Source organism: Pinus tabuliformis, chromosome 5_1, assembly GCF_031772625.1.
Source record: "Pinus tabuliformis cultivar Carrire ecotype Pingquan chromosome 5_1, CPIR1, whole genome shotgun sequence".
NCBI classification, from domain to species: domain Eukaryota; kingdom Viridiplantae; phylum Streptophyta; class Pinopsida; order Pinales; family Pinaceae; genus Pinus; species Pinus tabuliformis.
Genome location: NC_142305.1, coordinates 254,822,517 through 254,844,397, shown reverse-complemented (window position 1 = coordinate 254,844,397; position 21,881 = coordinate 254,822,517). Strand labels below are relative to the sequence as shown.

Sequence of the window (21,881 nt, the reverse complement as noted above, 5' to 3'; positions counted from 1 at the left end):
TGGTCCTAGGTATCCAATGGCTGCAAACCATAGGCACTTATTCTGCCAGCCATTAAAAACAATTTATAAAGTTTAGATGGGAGGGGCAAAAATATAAGCTATATGGTTTTCAACCACCGTAGAATCAAATTATATCATCCCACCAGATGATGACGCTGATCCGTAAAGGAGCACCAATGTGTGTACTATGTAGTGCAGTGTCATCAGATGGAAGAGTTGGCTTCAAAATTGATTAGCGAAGAACCACTTAAAGTTCAAGAATTGATTCAAAAACACAAAAAGGTATTCCAAGATCTTCCACTGAAGATGCCTTTTGAAAGAGAAATTGAGCACACAATCGAAGTCAAGTCAGGATCAATCTTCATCAACATCAAGCCATATAGTTATCCACATCATCAAAAGACTGAAATTGAAAGATTAGTCCAAGATCTCTTAAAATGTGGTATCATCACAAAAAGTGGAAGCCCTACACTGCTCTAGTGGTTCCAGTCTGGAAGAAGGATGGATCGTTTAGGCTATGCGTATATTATAGAAGATTGAACAAGATAACGATGAAGAACAAGTTCCCTATTCCTTTCATAGACAAAATGCTAAATGAATTTCATGGAGCCAAATATTTTTCAAAATTGGACTTAAAATACGGATACTACCAAATTAGAATAAGATTAGAGGACATAGCAAAGACTGCCTTTCGAACTCTTGAAGGTCATTATGAGTTTAAGGTAATCCCTTTTGGGTTAACTAATGCTCCAACAACCTTTCAGGCTACCATGAATGAGGTATTTTGATCATATTTAAGGAAGTTTGTGCTAGTTTTCTTTAATGATATTCTAGCCTATAGTAAAACAAGGAAGGAGCATCTACAACATCTAGAACAAGTTCTCACCATACTAGAAGAACATCGGTTTTATGCAAAGATGTCCAAATGCACCTTTGGGAAGGAAGAAGTAGAGTACCTCAAGCACATAATATCCAAGGTTGGAGTAAAGGTAGATCCTAATAAGATCGAGGCTATAAAAGAATGGCCCAAATCAATTAACATCACCACATTACTAGGATTTTTAGGGTTGACAGGGTACTATCGACAATTTATTCGAAGCTATGCTCATGTAACCACACCTTTAACAAACCTTTTAAAGGAGAACTATTTCCAATTGGATGATAAGGCAGAAAAGTGTTTTGAAACCTTAAAGGAAATTGTGTCCAATTCACTAGTATTAGCAACTCTAGATTTTTCAAAGCCTTTTGTAATTGAATGTGATGCCTAAGGTTTTGAAATAGGAGCAATGTTGATGTAGGATGACCATATAATAGCATTTGAAAGCAGGGAGCTCAATAAAAGGGAATGTTTAAAGTCTAAATACAACAAAGAAATGCTCATCATTATGTATGCATTAGCCAAGTGGAGACAATTTCTTTTGGGAAGTAAGTTTTTAATACGAATTACCATAATAGTCTTCAACACCTTCTCCAGTGGAAAACACTTTCTACAGAACAACAAAAATGGATCGAAAAAATTGCCGCCTTTTACATGGAGATATTACATAAGAAGAGAAAAAACAAATTGACAACAAAGTTCTATGGACCATACTAGATTAACAAAAAGATCAGCCAAGTAGCATACAACGTAAGCCTTCTTGATAAAAACCATATTCACAATGTTTTCCATGTATCTTGCCTTAAAAAGAACTAGGCAAACACCAAGTGGCGCAAACAACACTCCCGACATTAAATGATGAAGGGAAAATCATTTTAGAACCATAAGGAATCATCATCACCAGGGAAATGAAATTGCGATCATGAGTAATCAAAGAATACCTTATTAAGTGGAAGAACCTACCAAAAGAAGAAGACTTTTGGGAGACAAAAACATTCAGTCAACAACACCCTTTGTTACCTATGCTTTGAGGACAAAACATTTTTTCGAGAGGAAGACAATGTTACGTAAAAAAAATAAATATGTTTTCATGTTTAATTTAGGAAGAAGGGGCACAATCAAAAGATCATGCCCCCTCATGTAAAGGTACCCAAGGCTGTATTTAAGCTAGGGTCCCTTCCATTATAAGAATCATCGTTCAATTTCTAATATATGTATACATATATATATATATATATATATATATTATCTGTCAATTCAGTATTTAATTGTGTGTGCTTCACAAGCAGTGTCTGCTGAGGGCCAAACTAGGACCTAGAATTGACCTTGTAACAACAAATGCCTATTCAATTGGCATCACATGTAAAGAGTTGCATATTTGCTAACTGGCAGCTATCCATGGTCAAAGAAATTACAGGTGCATTTGACATAGTAAAAATCCTTTCTAGAGTCAAATCTGTTCAATTACTTGTGAATATTCTTAAATCGCTAACTATCAAAGGGCAAAGAGTTGTTGGTTCCATTAACCTAATAATCATTATTCAATTTAGATTTAATTGTCTTTGTGTGTATATTATAGAATTGGCCTCAATTTTTTACTTGAAGGTGGCAAAACCTATCAAAAATCAGTTATCAGCTGTCAGTGAGATCAGCGATCACTAGCTGTTATCTGCAAATGCAGGTTGACTCATCACTGCTATTCAAGGCAAACCATGCCACTTGAAATGACTTGCTGATGGTCTGGAAGGGGCAGAGTTCCACTCCTGTGAGATGCTTGTGTGTCTTGGGCTGTTAACTTGTCTCCTTGCATCCGAGGAAGATATGCTCATAGGCTCATTTTGTTTGACCTTAATGGTATCATTATTTGAAATGATGGTGATCTTTATTTTCCTTTTAAATAAACAGTAATGTTTATCCGAGATCTAACTTGATCACCTAAGCCTAAATTTGCCTAATGTTCTAATACTGTTACAGTGAATTCACCGAAGAATAAAAGTAATCTTAGTAGGGACAAAATTAACTAGTAGATGTACACCATTCGAAATGTAGCAAATATCAGATCAGTTGATAGATATATGGATAGGCTAAATGTAAATTTTCAAACTGAATATTCACTGAAGATAAAGAGATTAATTTCAAAGTTTTGTAGAATTAGATTTCAAATTCAATGGATACAATTACCAATTAATCACTCCATGCCATGAACAATAGAAAATCAATATAGTGAATTTGTTGCTTCGAGATATTTGGTAACGACTGGGAATGATGAAGGATGTCAAACTAAAGACCAAACTTTTTTATTTGATGATCTTCCAAAGAGCCTAATTGTTTTACTGACTAAAGGCCCAACTGAAGAATCTGTTAAGGTAACTAAAGGAGACAATAACATAGAAAAAGCTGTCTGTTCGACAACCGAATGGGGCCAACTACATGTCCTTCTTTGAAACATCATTTTGTAATGTTTCCGACATCATTCTCAACAACTAATGTTTCCTTTTTAGTCTCTGCAGAGATGACCATATCAAAAGTATTGTTGTTACTAGCTGTGCCTCAGGCAAAAATGGGTCACTCATTATAAGCTTTGGTTCAACGTCGTTTTTCTTGAATATCTTAATGACCACATCATATAAATCTGTTGCGAACTAATTAATAAATTTGCAAATTTAACTCAAAATAAAGGAATATTCCTGAAGATAACCTTAAGACCAAAAAGACGATGCATTTCTAAAAGATTTGCACATTATAGTAATTATTCTAAAAGGCTGCATTATTGTTCTATTAATTTACAACATATAAAAAATTGTACAAGTTACTAGCAGAAAGGCAGAGAACTTAATGGAGCAAATGCATGGATAACTGCTTAACTTGATTTGGAACCTGCTGTTGCCTATATGTGATTACTCAGCAAATGTATAATGCTATTAATGTCATAGTCTGCAAGTCTCACATGTGAAAACCAATCTAGTAGATATGCTTGAAATGAGTGATGATTCATGAAGATGTAGACAAAATTCTCATCGAAACTAACTTGCTGACACTTGTGTTTCTTCAGTCTGACCATTGGCTTACGTGTGATATGTTTCTTAGATTGGAAGTTATTCGCTCTCAGCCATACATTACAGCTATTTTATATACTATATACTGTTTCAGTCCAGAGGTCTCTTGGTACTGCCTTCTTAGTTTCCTTGGTTGCATTTGGTCAATCATGGACCTAACATATTTTAATTTTTCATTCTTTTTCATCCTTGCAGTAACTGAAGAAAACCAAGAAACATTACTCTCATCTTAATGATTCTTGTACTCATACAGGCCAGAGATATGCTTGTTTTTTTGGAATTTAATGAGTACATCTATTAATAATATATAGAAAAAAGTACAAACAGTCTGTGCCCTAGTCTAAAAATAAGGGGCTGTTCTGAGATCAGTTTTGCTTTTCTAAGTCCATCACAGAGAACTGAAGTCTTAAAACAGAGCCTATATCTCCCTAGAGCTAAATCAAGCAAGCTTGTTATATCTATGAGCAACATTGTCAAACGTAAGTAACAGAACCTGGAATGACTGAGGCTACTCAGAGCCCTGGTGTAGAATCAACTGTAATTGAACTGGGGGGTGATTCCTCTCTCCTGTTTTCAGCTTCCTATTTTTGCTTCACTGCTGCCATCAACTCCCTCAGGTCTGTTGGACATATTGAGAGGGGGGTGAATCAGTGTTTCACTTAAATTAGTTAATTTTAATCTTCAGAGCATCAAATCACATTAGCATCAGATCAAAACATAAATCAACATCACGTTACATGAACAGTTAACAACACCTATCAACGATGCATAACATCAAAGAAAGTACGAAAGAGATCTTTTAGGTGGAGACCTTTTCGGGAGAAAAACTGCTGAATGCTTTTAATATAGGTCTTTAAAGATTACATCAACAGGAAGCTCCAACTTCCGAGATTCTCCAGCAACAATTGGAAGGAGGCTCCAATCCTCAGACTTATCATCTCCAACTGAAAGAGTGTTCCAACACCCTGGTTTACTAGCTCCAGTTGGAAGGATGCTCCAACACCCTAGTTTTATCAGCTCCAATTGAAAGGATGCTCCAACGCCCTAGTTTTATCAGTTGCAACTAAAATGATGTTCCAACACCTTGGTTTACCAGTTCCAACTAGAAAGACGCTCCAACTTGCCCTAGCACCACCTTGCCACCTTGAAGCGTTCTCAGGCTCCAACTTGAAGGAGACTCCATTCTCTGCCTTGCATCACCCTGCCAGCCTACGCAACAAGCCACCACTTGCCCTGAAGACTCCGACCTTCAATTCACCATAGCAGACCATGTTTCACAATTTTCAGACTAGATGCACCTGTGCTCAATATCAAAATATATAATATCAAAGCAATCTGCTGACTTTGTCGGTCTGCAATACTGGCAGAAGGACGTCAACAACAATACCAACTTTCTCTGCACAAGAATCAAAGCTTAGCACTCAGCACTTCAGCAGCATCACCACAACAACTCTGTCTCTATTATCAATGAGAGAACCCTAGCATCCCTGCTCTGCTTCTGCTAAAAAAATTAAACCCTAGCAGCATGAAAACTCAGTCAAGTCCATTGCCACAACAACTCTGCTCAAGTTACATCAACCTGTCAACTCATATCGGCAACCTCTAATTCACAAACATATTCAGAACACCTTGGTAGCATCTCAACAAAACAAGACCTCTGATCATCATATATATGTGAAACCCTAGGAAACAAGCTATGACTCAATACACAACTATATTGTCGATTATGACAACCAACTCTATACAACTCAGTTAGAACTTATGACAACACACAGTCAAATACATGTTTGGATTCTGCCAATACTTAGGCTTCTTTAACCCCCATCTATATAAATGTTGTCATAACCCTAGTTCAACAAGCAAGTTAGAAGCACTGTAAACCCTAGTACTCATTAGATGCCCACACAAGCCAATAACATTGCTCAACAATTTTTGACAAATTCTAAGTCAACAACAACAAACTCTCTCACACAATGTCAAAACATCAAGTCACACATTCTGCTAATACATCAACTCACTGGACAAGCTGCCATCATAACCATAGTACGTAGCTTATGACAATACATAACAACTCCAGTTGCGTACAATTACTTGGATCTCTGCAACAGTCTCCTCACAAACAACACACAAAACAACATTGGACAACTACATCAATATGCTTTCACTATACTCCTGCAAAACCACTGTCAGTCACATGTATACATGGCAGCCTCACTAAAGTTGTGTCCATATGCACTAGCTGTGTCTCAGACACTAAACTCGGCCATAGTCACCTCTGGTCCCTGCAATAAAACACTATCAACATTGCAAACCTCTGTTCATACTCTGCCTTCAATCTCTGCATTGCATTGCACTAGCATATAATTCATCATCTGCTACAGGAGCATATACAAAGCTCATTACAAAGTACTGTGAGCAAAATAATGATCACAGCTACAGGTAGATACATCTAAAGGGTATATATTTATAACAAAACACCAACAATCTCATAGGTATGACAGCCACTGCAACAACATAATGTTAACCAATTAAATGCACAACATTGCACATTTCTTTTTTCCTCCATAGGATCAAAATGATGCTATAGGTATGCTCTCGGATCAACCTCAAATAGCTCAGGTCCCGACTCAACAAGTTTCCTTAGTAGGATTGAAAGATGACCCCTAAGTGTCCCTCTGATCAGACTTTGCAACTAGTCAATGTCTTGTAAGTTGTCACAAATTAAAAAGGGGGTCTCAGATATGTCCTGCCACAGAGTCAAATAATCACAGGGGAATCGGAAATTATGTCATGAACATTCCACTGCAGAAACGTTAGATTCAATGCTACAGTCAGTCCGAATAAACCTCAATTTAGTGCCAAGTCAACCTCAGAAAACCAACGAATATTCACCTCAGATGAGTCTTTGAAATCCCTTGAAATCACCACAGAAGGAAGGCCGAGATAAGTCTCAGGCCTAATACGAAATAGTCCACAGAAAGATGCAGAATCTGGCCTCAGTACGTTGCAACAGACCTCAAGTCTGAGCTTTAGGAGGCTTCTCCAACAGGGCCAAAGAGCCTCGGAAAAGGTGCCTCAGAAGGGCTGAAAATCCTTGCCACAGAAAGCCCTACTGTAGGTGCGAAGGAAGGCTGAATATTTCTGTAATTGATAGCCCTAAAAACCCACGAATAACCTTAAAGTATTGACCACAAAAATGTTCCAGGATCTGTCCACAAAGCTTCCACTAAAAACTCTGATCTGCCCTTAGGAAAACAATGAAGAACATCAGCAGATGATAGATGATGATGCCTAGATTTGATCTTAACAAAAGACAGCTTATCCCCAACAAAATTTCGGCCTCCTACTTCAGATAGACGTTCTGTTCTTGGTCTCAGATAGTAATTGCTTGAGATCTGTGTGAGAGAGTGATACCTTGAAGGGGAAACCCAACCCTCAATATATAGTGATGGATGGGTCGTCTAGAGGGGCTGACATGCCGAGTAGGTCATGGAGCTGACCTACAAAATAGGCTCAACAAAAATTCAAATTCAAATCTTCAAAAATTAAATATTTTGGTGCCAATTTAATAACAATATTTAATTAATATGCCTGTGACCACATCCTCCTTTGCAAACCAAATTTGATAAGGATATTCCTTATTAGGAGGGCTGACAAGCCCAACACTATTTAATCACTCTTCTTTAGAATATATGCCACTAATTAACCAAACATCAAGCTGCATTCATCACCTCCTTTTGGGGACCTTGACCGAACTTTCGGGCACAGATTTTAACCAGGCATATCTCCTCAATTGTGAGGAGTTATGGGGCATGCCACCTACTGTTGGAATTGGCATGATGAGGGCTATCAATTGATGATGGTCTCATTTGCAGTTTCACTGATCTTCTTATCCAAAATAGTCAACAAAAGTGGGGCATCATGACCACACCACAAGAGCTTTTCATTTTTCTAGGGTTTCTTGACCAGTGCAACTTCCGATTAATGCAATCCATAGACGAATATTAAGAGCATTCAAAGATGACATTGGCATTAATGACAAAAACATTCAACAAAGTCCTCTTCTTTTGTTATAATAGGTCTCCCTTCACTTGTTGTCTCTGCTCCGAGAAAGTTTAGTGTCAAGTACTTGTTACTGCAAAAATCTAGCAGCCTAGTGGAAGGCCTCACTAGGCACTCTAGGTCTAGAGCAACAATGAGATCAGTCGTCATTGTCACTTTAGGGGCTTCTCCCTTGCTGTTTTGTGGTTGGATACTATACTCACAAGGGAGGATTCTCCAACAAGACTTAGAGATTAAATGACTAAGGAATCCTAAGCCAAATGGCTCTCTAAGGAGCCTGTTAATTTATACAACCTACAAAGGTCTTCAACAAAGAAAGGCTTGGGGTGAGAGAGAGAGAAGATGGATTGAGGGAAACTATCGGGTATGCCTAGGAGCCCGAGGTAAGTTTTATAGATCTTCAAGATAGTTTTCCCACTAGCCACGATCAATATAAGGATTGTAGTTATAAATTTGGGCTTTAGCCTTTAGGATAATACATCTTTTGGAGTGTCCAAAACTTACAAAAACTTTAATATAGGCTATTAATGATAGTATCAACAAAAGGTCCAAGGCTATTGAGTGGTAACCAAGTGAAATGTTATCACAATGTATCTAATGACTAAAAATGTATAAAACAACAAACCCTAGACGTCAGCCCTAAAATGAGGGGTGAAAATTTCATGAAACAATAGATTTTGCCTTTCTAAATTTAATAGATGCAATGCCTAATTTTAGAGTGATGAAGTACAGGTAAAATCAAGCTATAAAATTTAGATTTTGCCAAATCCTAACCCTCGTTTACCATAAAATATAAAAATGGAAAATATAATTTGATTGACACACAAGTACTAGTGCCTTCAATCAATTGGGCATATGGAGTTAGGAAGATGAGGTCAAAGGAAGAGGATCTTGGATAGGGAGGGGGGATAGAGATTAGCTCTTTACAAGTGAATTTAAGGTCAAGGGATGCAATCTAGTTCCCTTGATGGATATTGATGACAAACTTCACATATGAAAATACAAGAGTTCATAAAAGATATAACATTCATTAATATGGCACAAGAGAAACCCTAATTCCTACAATTATAACAAAATGGAAGAAAAATAGTATTAAATTTACATCATTCATCCAAGCATCACTTCATCAATCCAACAAAGTCTCTCCATGCAAAACATATTCTCCCCAAGATAATTCGCTGCCATAATGAGCCATTGTGTTCAAGAGAAAAAGAGAAACTAGCACGCACTCTTTGCAAGAGAAATATTGAGTGTGGCAAGGATTCATTGAATCCAACTCCCATATATTTATAAGAGGGTAATAGAGTTGAATTGAGTAAATTTACAAGAATAGGACCTAAAAAATGATTTCAAGTGTTTGCAAGGTTAGTGGGTCACAAGCCGAACTATAGGATAGCTTTCATAACATTAAAACATAATAAGATGCCTCCTTCTTCTCCATATGTGTGGGAAAAGAAGCTCTCCAAGATGACATCAACCTCATAAATTTAGTAACTCGATCAAGTGATGTGCCAAGAAGGGTCCAAGAGTGCTCCTCATTCCAAGTCATCTCATTAATATGAAAGGGTGCATCCCCAAGCCATAACACCTTATCCATACATCATTACTCTAGGTCTTGAAAGGTGATGTTGCAAGTTGAGGGCATGACATTATCATCAAGGAGTTTACCAGCCCTCCAAAAGAATCGAAAGTTATCATCATCATCATTAGGGCTCTAGAACAAGGCAATGCCCATCAAGGATGTGCAACTCTAGGTCTTGAAAGGGTGATGTTGCAAGTTGAGGGCATGCATTATCATCAAGGAGCTTACCAACCCTCCAAAAGAATCGAAAGTTATCATCGTCATCATTAGGGCTCTGGAACAAGGCAACGCCCATCAAGGATGTGCAAGGCCAACTTGGGGGTGTCTTGGGTCCTCTGGGGTATATCACCACTCCTGGGAATGTTCTAGCTTTTGCGCTTAGCGTTAAACTCCTAGAGGTGTGGAAGGTATCAAACATTAGTGTGTGGTTTCTTGAATAGCCAATGTGCATCTTTGTGGGACAATGTTGAGGTTGCAAGTTCACAAGTTCTCTTGTGTTGGGCTAGACATTTTTTTCAAGGGGATGGACAAGTGTCAAGCCATCCCTCAAGGGATATCCAATGTATGTGGGAATAAACATCTAAGGCATGCCCTTAAGGTTAAGTAAGATCAACATCATTAGGTAAAGAAACGATAAAAAGTATCATAGTGGACCATATTTAATGCTAGAGGCACAAAAGTACTTCACACAAGCCTTGTCTTCACATGTCTTTCTAGTTGATGATTTGTAAACAAGTTACTACACTTATTTTTGTGGATGGCTATGCAAAGGCCTTTCAACCATAAGGGGAACGTTAGTTCCGAGGTCAACACATCAATCCAAATGTGCATGTGATAAAGGTGATCGTGGAAGGGGGTTGACTTCAAGGAAGATGCCATCTTCTTGGTACCAATTGAATGAGGTCCAACATCATGAGTGTAATGATGTGAAGAGGGAGCAGTCATGGGGCTCAAGTTACCCCATTTCCAGACATACTCCCAACATCATGAGTGTAATTATGTGAAGAGGGAGCAGTCATGGGGCTTAAGTTACCCCTTTTCCAGACATACTTTTACCATCCCTCTAGAGGGCCTTTTACTTCAATGCTTTTCTCCGTTCTTGCATAGCTTGGGTAACCAAATTGCTTGATGCATTCTGATGCCCCTTAAAGATGTAGCAGTGTATCACTCATCAGGGTTGGGACATGCCTGAGTTCCTTTTATTTAGATGGAGCGTGATATGTTAGGAAATGGGTGAGGGTTAATGAGGGAGGGAGAGCTCAGGCTAGGATTTTGTCCACAAACTATTTTGTCCCAACCATCATTTTTGCATTTTACACTTTCTTTGATTTGTGGCTATATATGATTTTTTCTTTTAGCTGCATCAAACTTTTTAGGACAGTTTTCGGGCCCTTCTTCAAAGATGAGGATAAAGGGTAATCAACACCGGCGACAAATGACAATCAACCCGGAAAATGGATTTGGTTTGAATAGATGGAAAGTGATACGTATCGATTACCTTGGACACACTATTTCAATCAGTGTCTACTATTTGTGCCCCTCCTAGACAGTGGAAAGAAAAGGTTTCAAGGAAGGCCAAATTGGACTAGGGGGAAGGGGTAACCACCCAGGGGGAGAGTGCAAGCAAGGATACAATCAAGAGTGGTCAATCATCCAACTCAACTTGCTTGTTATACTAGAATGTTGTTAATATTAAATGAAAGCACATGATCACAGAAATGGTTTGTGTACCTTATAGTAGATGACCCACCTTCGTTCAAGAAGCTGTTATATGGAAGAAAGCACTGACTGGAGAATATGTGGAGCACTCTGAGGCATAGCTTTCTGTGGATCATCATGGGGCTGCTGTCTGGCAAGTTGATCAAATAGGAGAAAATTCTCTTAGGATTACCTGCTTGGGCAGGTAATAGTACTCACTCAAATGTTTCTCGTCCTAGTTGTTGGTCATTTCCATGCACTGTCTTATTCTGGGTTCAATTTCCTCTACCTCTTTCTTAACAGCTGCTGTTGTAATCTTCTGCAGCTGCCGTTACTGAAAGTTGAAGCCTAATGATCAGTGGTTTTGACCCAGCACTGGAGGCAGTCTTGCAATCTCCGGCCTACCTCTGCACAGGCCATGGCTTTGTTCCTCTGTCTCCTTCCCTTTGCTTCTGGCCATCCTCCAGCCCCTAGACATGCAATCCTCCAGAGTTTCTTGCCAACATTCATGCCCCAGAGTCCAGTTCTCACCTTGTCTTCTGGCAAGCAGAGTGAACCAAAAGATAAGCAGATAGGGGATTGGACTAACATCTGAGAAGCCTAACTGTCAAAACCCACGTGTGTATTCCTGTTGGTCGTATTCCTCCATTAAGACTGCCATTATAAATCCTTGCACTGCAATGATGAACCAGGGCTCTGCCAGTATGAACTAGGTTGGGCAAAATACTTGGACAAGATGAGTAAATCAAAGTTTGGAGAGTGAGGCAGTGCTTTGAGGGCTAGCTGTCTCGACCATCTCATATCCCCTCTACTTTTCACACACACGACTTACATCACCTGCCTACAGCTGCCTCTTGAGCATATGCTTCCCTTCATGCACATCATTCCTCTCCGATATGCCACCCAGGGTCCAGAGATTTGCTTGTTTAACCTTCTCTGCTATAAGCATTAAGCGGAGCATCTCTCTTAAAGGCGGGTGAAATAATGCTAAACAGTTACAAGGTTATTCTAATTAAAACATTCACTATAAAGTCATTTCATTTGGATGGATTTTTTGTTGTTGTTGTACTTGAAAACCTCTCTTTTATTGATCCCTTTGATGAACCCTTTGACGGACTGTTGCTTGTTGGATGATGTCAAACCTGTTTGATTTGCAGCTGATGTAATTAATTGTACTGTCTCAGGTACTTGCATTCAGGGATATCGCACCCCAAGCACCTACTCACATCATTATCATCCCCAAAGTAAGGGATGGCTTGACTGGCCTATCTAAGGTGTGTCCATAATTCACTTGTATGGCCCTTTCTTCTCCTTGATTCATCGTTTTATCGCATTTGATCTAAATTCTTGGTTGGGTTGCTCTTTTTTAATAGGCAGAAGAGAGGCATGAGGATATTCTAGGTCACCTGCTATACACTGCAAAAGTTATTGCAAAGCAGGAAGGTTTATCTGATGGCTTTAGAATTGTCATTAACGATGGTCCTACTGGATGTAAGTTCTTATTCAAGTTCACATTTCTTTTACATGTACATGTTTTTGCATGAATTGAAAGTGAAACTCTATCTTTAGTGGATATAAGTTCTTATTCAGGTTCATGTTTGTCATTTACTTGCATGTTTTTACATGAATTGAAAGTGAAGCGCTTTGTATGTTTATTGTGCAGGCCAATCTGTGTACCATTTACATATTCATCTACTCGGTGGAAGGCAAATGAATTGGCCTCCTGGTTAATGTGGTCAAATATGATTCTTGTAAATGCAATGCAAACAAGGATAGGCTTTTCAAACTTCTAGCAAGTATCACGTACAATAATCTTATGAACTATTACTATTAGGATGCTTTATATGCCTTCTTAATGGTTATAACAGAGTAACTTGCTACCTGTTTATTCGGGAAAGTAACTGCTCTGAATTTCCCTATTTTAACTATTTGTGCCTGATAAAGTGACTTGTAGCTTCATAAATCCACGTGGTATTTTGGAATGAGTATTATATTGGGATGCATTTACAGATTGTACTACATTGTTATAGAGTGCATGAACATATGGCTCACAGATTAATATTAACCTGAGGAATGGTGAATCAGCCTAGAAAAGGTTGCTCCAAGACACTGACGTATGAGTTCCGTGAGCGGTAAGTGCTCAAAGAATGTTAAGATCTCGAAACATAATTTGCCATAGTCTAATGAGATGCAGGAGTTGCCCGGAAAGTTATAGAAATTTCAGTCATATTTAGAGAAAATCGGGTAAGGATTTTGGTAAATCTAAGTCATAGTTTATAAACTTCAAAATTTTAGGTGTCCTAGACGTTTTTGATGGTGCTGAATCCATTTCCACCATCAAAAACACCATTCAAACACTGTCTCTACAAGATTTTTTGAAATTTATTTGCTCGATTCCGACCACTTTTGGTCGTCCAGGCAATTCCTCCACCTCAATAGATGACTCCTATAATTTTGTTTGGTACCTTAATTATGGTAATATTGTGGTTTTTTGATTCACTATGATAATATGTCATCTCCTATATGTTTGGAATTTTATCCATGTGAGCCATTTTGAAGTCCATATCGCATCAATGCCTCACATACTTTGTTTATCTTTTGGTTCTCATGGCATGACAGCACTGTGTTATATTAGAATCAGTAGCTGGTTATTATGCATTGGGAAATAGGATGTGTGGATATTTTCAGTTCGAGATTCCTTTGACAACATTACGAGGAATTGAAATTATGGATAACTATCGGGTTGTATATTATATATATTTTTGGATGCATACACAACATAATCGACACATATATATTAAAAAGAAGAATAATTAACAATGATGCTGCATCAAATATACAACAGCACTAGCAAAAGGTAGGTTGTTTGTGCGCCCGTACACATATTTTTCCCAAGGAAATAATATCATCCTTACCTCACTTAAATGAAGAATGGGGCAGGTGTAGTATGTCAGTGCTTACGGAGTTTGTCCCCCCTCCTTCCCAGTAATTTCCAGATCATCCTTACCTCACTTAAATGAAGAATGGGGCAGGTGTAGTATGTCAGTGCTTACGGAGTTTGTCCCCCCTCCTTCCCAGTAATTTCCAGATGGTAGGCGGATTGACATAAGGAGATTTGATCTCCAAATTTGATCTCCAAATGGTTGTGGAGTTCGAACATGAGCATCTATCAATTGGGTTAACCGTTGAGGCTTTGCTTGTGTATACATAAGTATCAGGGTTAAGATGGTCTATGCTATTTGATTTATTTTTCCTTATGATGATTAATGGTAGTATTTTTGGGTGTAACATTATAGGCTAGCCTTTGTTTTTAATATTAAAGTTTATAATTCGTTTTTAAAATTTTAATTTATAATTTGAATGGACATCACATCTTTCTTCCTCCTCTTTGTCAATGCAACTAATTTGTACAGTAGCATAATAAGTGCTCAGTTTCCAAGGAAATTATTTCATCCCACACTTAAATGAAAGATGGGGCGTGGGTGTTATGTCGGTGCTTGCGGAGTTGCGCCCCTCTTCCAGATAGTAGGCAGATTGAGCTGCGTAGTCAACTAGTAACCCCAAAGGAAAATTTGACCTTGAAATACTTGTGGAGTTTTAGCACAAAGAGCATCTATCAATTGAGTTAATTTTGAGGCCTAGCTTTTGTATACATGTATCAGGGTTTAAGATATTCTGTGTTATTTAATTTATTTTTAGTTATGATGATTAATGATAGTATTTTTGGGTGTAACACTATAACTAGCAATATTTTAGTTTATAATTTGTTTTTAGAGTTTTAAATTATAATTTGAGTAGACATGGATTTTTTTTCTATCTTGTTTATCAATGTAATTAATTTATGCATCAATATAATAAAATCTCAGTTTTCTCTTCTAACATCTGTACTCAAACAAAAGCCTTATTAAATTGCTTGGAATAAAAAATAAACCCCATTACTTGCCATTCCCTGATACAGACCTTTGATCACAATTTAATTTATGCATCAATATAATAAAAGCTCAGTTTTCTCTTCCAACATCTGTACTCGAACAAAAGCTTTATTAAATTGTTTGGAATAAAAAATAAACCTCATTACTTGCCAGCCTTGATATAGACCTTTGATCACAATTTATCTTTTACAGGCCTCGTAAATTACCGTTGGTGCTCCATGAGATTCATTGCCATTTAAAAAATTGCTTGGAATAAAAAATAAACCCCAGTACTTGCCATTCCCGGATACAGAACTTGATCACCATTTTTTTTTTTTGTTGTTGTCTAAAAAAATATATTTAGAGGGGGAAGGGCATCCTCGCTGAAGAAGCAACATATACAATATATGCATCATCTGTACATCTGATTTGAGACAAACATTTGTTGCGCGCAGGCAACTTTGCAAACTGACGGAGCGGCGACACGAAATGGTACAATAAGCTGCAGAGCAGTGCTTCAGGCAATGTGAATCGAACCCAGGTGGGGGGACACAAGCCGGCCGTCGCAACCACTGGGCCAAATGACCACGTGTGACCTTACTTAATCACAACTTATCTTTTACATGCCTTGTAAGTTACTATTGGTGCTCCATGAGATTCATCACCATTTAAAAAATTGCTTGGAATAAAAAATAAACCCCATTACTTGCCATTCCTTCATACAAATCTTTCATCACAACTTATCTTTTACGGGTCTCGTAAGTTACCATTGGTGCTCCATGAGATTCATCACCATTTAAAAAGAATATTGCACAAACAAAACTATATTGTATTCTATTAAACATCACATATGAATATATTAAGTGTTGGTTTAAGATATAAATACCATTTTAATCACACAATCAATTAGTTGAGAAAATATTTCATCTAAAGACAAAACTCTCCAAGGTCATATCCACCATTGACTATTATATTTTAAAAGGAAAATCAGAGAGAATTGAAAAATAAATCTCAACATTAATAGAGATGATAGTCGGAAACTCAACAACCTAATCTCTCATCATTCTGATTAATTCCTAATAATTATTTTAATAAACCTAATTAAAAATTAAATATAAATGTAAATTATATTATAATAAATCTAAAATTTATATTATAATAAATCTAAAATAAAATATGATAAACCATCCAAATTTTTAATACTCTTAACATTAATGATTATAGGGTAAATTATATTTTCAATTAATAATTTTTTAATTAAATAATTATTTAATTACTTAATAAATTAAAGTAAATTGATCATTTCATTTAATAATGAATACAAATTATCCAAAAAATTATATTATATAATATCTTAATCTTAATAACTTATGGTTCTCTAAATAATGCATCTAAATATTTTATATTCTTAAGATAAATCTATATATTCTATGAAGCCATTTAGTTGACACACTTTATTTAATATTGATTAGTTAATATTTATTTAATTCCTATTATGGTTAGCTAAATTATATATATATTTTTTCTATATCTCTCCCTGATGATGTACTATGATACTTAGCTCGAAATGTCAAAAAACAAGAAATCTATGCAATATTCCTTTTTTCTCAAAAAATACTTAGCTCGAAATGTCAAAAAACAAGAAATCTATGCAATATTCCCTTTTTCTCAAAAAATGCATACATGCAAGACACAATAAACAACAATCAAATAGCTCACATAACTACATTTTATGACGAGGAATATCATTTAATATGCATAAGATAAGTAGGAGTTAAATCTCCAACACCCTCCCTTTACGAGCACTTGTCTTTGATTTTCTTTGGCAAAGTCTTCATTAGCTTCTCTATTCATTTTTGAAAACATGTAGAGTGAACTCGATCAAGTTGTCTCATAACTTTCATGAAGGTTTAGTTCACAAGTTGGATTTATGAGTACCATTCCTAAACTTCCAAATCACAGATTTCTCAAATTCATTCATTGAACAACATCCAAAAGTTATCGCATAACCTCACTAGCAGACCACTTTCAAGTCTTCAACAACTAATGAGAGATCCTTCCATAGATCCACAACCCCTGAAATAACTAGACAACCATCCTTGCTGAGCTTTACTTTCACTTGATCTCTTGAAGATATAGATGCTTAAGGGTACAATCAATTTTCCATTTGTAATCACTAGATTACTAGTCATTCATAGACACACTTTTATTTACTGAGATACATGGGTGCCAATCACTGTACTTGCCAATAATATAAAAAACAGTATAAAAACAGAATGTACTTTCGTTAAGAACTATCTTAATTACATAAATTCATCACCATAAATTTTATAAACAAATTATAATATAAAATTTTCACTAAAATTAATATAACCACATATCTATGTTTTGGCCTTTTAGGTACTATTCACGGTATGCTCAACTTACATCCATTTTTCATCGTACAGAACACCTTAACGAAAGCATTGTCGTGATCTTGCCAATACATCATATTAATTCCATTCGGTCTATGATCCACCTTGGCAGTGAACCGTTGTTTAATCCAATAAAATGGTTAAGTTATCATTTACTTTATAGAAAAAGGAAGAAAAAATACAACAAATTTTCTAATAACTATAGACCATCAAAATCTTAATGCAAACAACAACTAGAATTTGGAGTCCATCAAAGGACGATATAACAAATTTCTATTGCATGGTCGAGGTCCATAATTCTGAGTGAATCGAGAGAATCGACGCAGTTGGAAGCAACGACGGTCTCCTATTGTTATCCATGTTTTCTCACTGTTTCTTGTTCAGTCCATCACAACCACTGCCAAATTCGGAATCTATGTGCAAATTACTTAATATCCATTTGTGAGGAAACGATATTCAGAATTCTAACTGTAGGTTTTTCATTTTCTATTGCTGCAGTGATCTATTTGAGGTGCTCGCAATGCCCTTTACTATTGTTCCTCCATGATGACACTTCTCCACAACTAAAACACATGCTCATTAAACTGGAACTATTGTTTCCATTGCCATTGCTAATGTCAGTCCTCAAATTCGTGCTCTTGCAATCTTCATTGTGCCTCTCAATCTCTCAATCCTCTTGATAAAACCCCTGACCATCTATGTTGATTATGATGATGCAGTTCTCATTATTTAAATGGCAGAGCAGCAGGGCGACAAATAGGAAATCCTGGTCATCCCACTCCCAACAAATTCTCTACTCCAAATTGCACAGACCAGGGATTCAAGAATGTCTATGAAGATTCGGGAACATTGGCCTCTTGTTCTAGCCTTTCTCCGAATCCGTGGCCATCAATATTAGTGGTCACACATTCAGACAATCATTCACACAATAGCAATCATACCCGGGAATTATCTTAATGACACAATCAATTAGTTGAAAAAATTTGATCTAAATTCGTGTACAGGTTTATGTGTATGTGAACCTTTGAACCTGATTACTGCAAGTCAATCGGAAAGATTATCATGCGGAAGGAGATGGTTTTGCCGCATATACGAGGGCCATACAATTCTTTGATCACAGGAGTGCTGAGTTTGATCCCGAATATCAAGTTATTGTAGAGAAGCCCAGATGTTATACGGCTCTATACGTTCCACGCAGTAATCCAGCATGGGGTAAAAATATATTCTTTGGAGGCCCAGGAGGCGCTGAAACTAATCCTCGTTGCGTGGTACCTTTGATCTAAATTCGTGTTTGGGTTGCTCTTTTTTAGTAGGCGTAAGACAGGCATGAGAATATTCTAGGTTACCTGCTATACACTTCAAAAGTTATTGCAAAGCAAAAGGTTTATCTGAGGACTTTAGAATTGTCATTAACGATGGTCCTAATGGATGCAAGTTCTTGTTCAAGTTCATGTTTCTTTATATGTACATGTTTTTGCATGAATCGAAAGTGAATTCTTTATCTTTAATGGATATAAGTTCTTATTGAGGTTCATTTTGTCTCATATTTACATGTTTTACATGAATTGAAAGTGAGTGTTTTGTACGTTTATTGCGCAAGCCAATCTGTGTACCATTTACATATTCATCGATGCGGTGGAAGGCAAATGAATTGGTTAATGTAGTACAATATGATGCTTATGAATTCAATGCCTCGAGCTCGCTATTGTCAGCGGCGATGGCCTCAGCACTGACGGCAATGGCCATGATAACTTCGCTGCAGCATGTTCCTACCGCCTGAAACCTTCATATCAGCACTGTTGCCATTGCTCGTAGTTTTTCCAGCGCTTAAAAACATAATATAAACCTCAACCTTAGTCTGAGTTTATGCACCAAAGATGCCCAAGCGACAGTAAGCGAAATTCAAAGGGACAGAGAGCTTCTCAGCGTAGAGAGTAATGTAATTGACATATTGGAAGAATGGGGCCTGATCAAATCCATTACCCACCAAGATCTTCAATCAGCTTCCTCGAACCCTAGGACTAATTCCACTAAAGTTTATTGTGGGTTTGATCCAACTGTAGAGAGTTTACATTTTGGAAATTTGCTTGGTATTATTGCATTGTCATGGTTTCAAAAATGTGGCCATTTGCCCGTAGGTTTAGTTGGGGGAGCCACTGGTAGGATTGGGGATCCCTCTGGTAAAAGCTTTGAACGGTCTGTACTGGACGAAGAGACAATAAGTAGCAATTCTGGTGGTATTAGGATGATTCGAGAGCAGATATTATGGCAGGTGAATTATACCCATGATGAAAATTTAGGGTTTCTTCATTCTTCTGCTATAGTGATAAATAATTATGATTGGTGGACGGAATTCAAGCCGCTGGATTTTCTCATAGACATTAGCAAGCATGCTAGAGTAGGCACCATGATTTCGAAGGAGTGTGAAGAAGAGGTTCCAGTTAGAGGGGCACCATGATTGCTAAGGAGAGTGAAGAAGAGGTTGCAGTGAGAAGAGGGGATGAGCTTCACTGATTTTTCATATCAATTGCTGCTCTTCACTTATTTTATATGTGATTTTGTTGACGGTGCTGGACTCACCAACATTTTGGGGACTTTCCCGATATGAATTCTCAACTAAACGTCACAGCATTTAGTGTAAGAATCCCATCCGGTACGATGGCCCGATTGCCATTATCTTAAATGTTTTCCTTAGCTCTTGCTTGTCAATGCATGAGAGTGGTTTGCTTTGTCTAAGAACAACGAGGTTCACGTGCCTAATGCGTGGTAGTGTTACTTGTGTCAGGGTTCTTGCACCGCAGAGAGAGAGAGTGGAAGTGAGTCTCTAGTCGAAAGGGAGGAATTCGCAACTCTGTCAGAGACACACAACACAATAGGACATGCACAACTTCCGGAGTAGTAGTCCACACGGATGCGGTAATCACAACACACAAGGGAAAATAGCACGTACAACACCCAGCAGGATAGTCTGCGTGAATGCGATTGTCGTTATAACAAGTTTACGTCAAAAGGTTCTGTCTAATGTCTGAGGAGGTAACTAACACGGTAGGACAACGTTAACAACTTATACAACACATTTTCATAAATATATGTATTAGAACAGCTGAATGAGCTCAATTGTTTAACACAGGTTAAGGAAACATGTATTACACGTGTTCAAGATTAATCTTACAAATAGTTACAAAACGTGTGAAAACGTGCTGACCTGTTATTAGGCTTCTGAATTAAGTAAAAGTTCCAAGACACATCGATACACCATACACCACTAACCCGTAGGCGGGGCGTTGGAGCCACTGCTTGCTCCTTAAAGAAAATATTACAGACTCTCATAAAGAAAATATTACAGACTCTCAAGGCTATGTGGGAGGAGCTAAGGTGAAAAGTCCTTTGCATGTACAAATGATGGGTTATTTATAGGCAAGGGCAGAACTCGCCCTTGTGACTGTTCGACTTCCCACATGATTATTTGACTTATTTGATTCTTCAGCTTTACATGACTCTTCGTATGACATGTGGGTCTCTTGGACTTCCACGTTACATTACATTGATTTACAACAGTATGGCCCACAGTAGTGATGTGGCCGACATGACTCATGACACGACTCAACATGACAATGCTGGCATGTTCATGCTGTTGTTGGTGTGCATATCAAGATGCAGTGCTGCTGAGTGATGGATGTCCTCTTGGTGTATCACAACTTCACCTCTGCATGGAAAGGTGTGTAGAGTCTCGATGCTAATTGGTGTTTGCTTGATGTTGCATGTGCATATTGCTCCTTTGCTTATACTTTGGCATGCTTGACATGTTCGTTCATTTGCGAAATATTCTCCTCACCCATCCGCAAACACATATCCTTTCATGCATCATTCATTCGTTTGTTCGCAAACACATCTCCTTGCATGTGTCCTCCTTGTTCATCATGTCTGTCGTCATGTCATGTCTTATTCATGGTCCTGTATCTGCGATCACTCATGACGAGATGACATCAAATCCATAAGCCTCATAGTATACCATGATGCATGGTCGTTCAATTTCGGATGCAGGTGATTGGGAGAGAGGACAAGGCTATGAAACTGCGCAAGGAAAGTTTCAAGCTGGGATGCGGGCTCCGGGCACTACTGGTGAAAATTGCGCTGAGGTCATTGGGAAACTGAGATGGATAATCCGGATCAACAGTGACTGTCTGTGGGATTTGGATCGACTGGATGGTATATCTGTGCAATTTCTGGAAGGAAGCAGTGCAGGCTACTGAGGGGCTTGGCAGCAAAAACTAGGCAATT

General features: G+C 37.7%; 1 protein-coding gene across 1 annotated transcript in view; it reads left to right on the top strand.

The window, feature by feature from the left end:
• Positions 1-13,291, top strand: part of HIT3 (HIS triad family protein 3) — a 64,909-nt gene extending 51,618 nt beyond the window's left edge. The window contains exons 3-5 of the mRNA XM_089432080.1: positions 12,460-12,549; positions 12,649-12,766; positions 12,939-13,291. Of these exons, the coding sequence (XP_089288206.1) occupies positions 12,460-12,549; positions 12,649-12,766; positions 12,939-13,006 (276 nt within the window). The 3' untranslated portion in view covers positions 13,007-13,291. The remainder of the gene's footprint in view (positions 1-12,459; positions 12,550-12,648; positions 12,767-12,938) is intronic.
• The last annotated feature ends 8,590 nt before the right edge of the window (positions 13,292-21,881 follow it).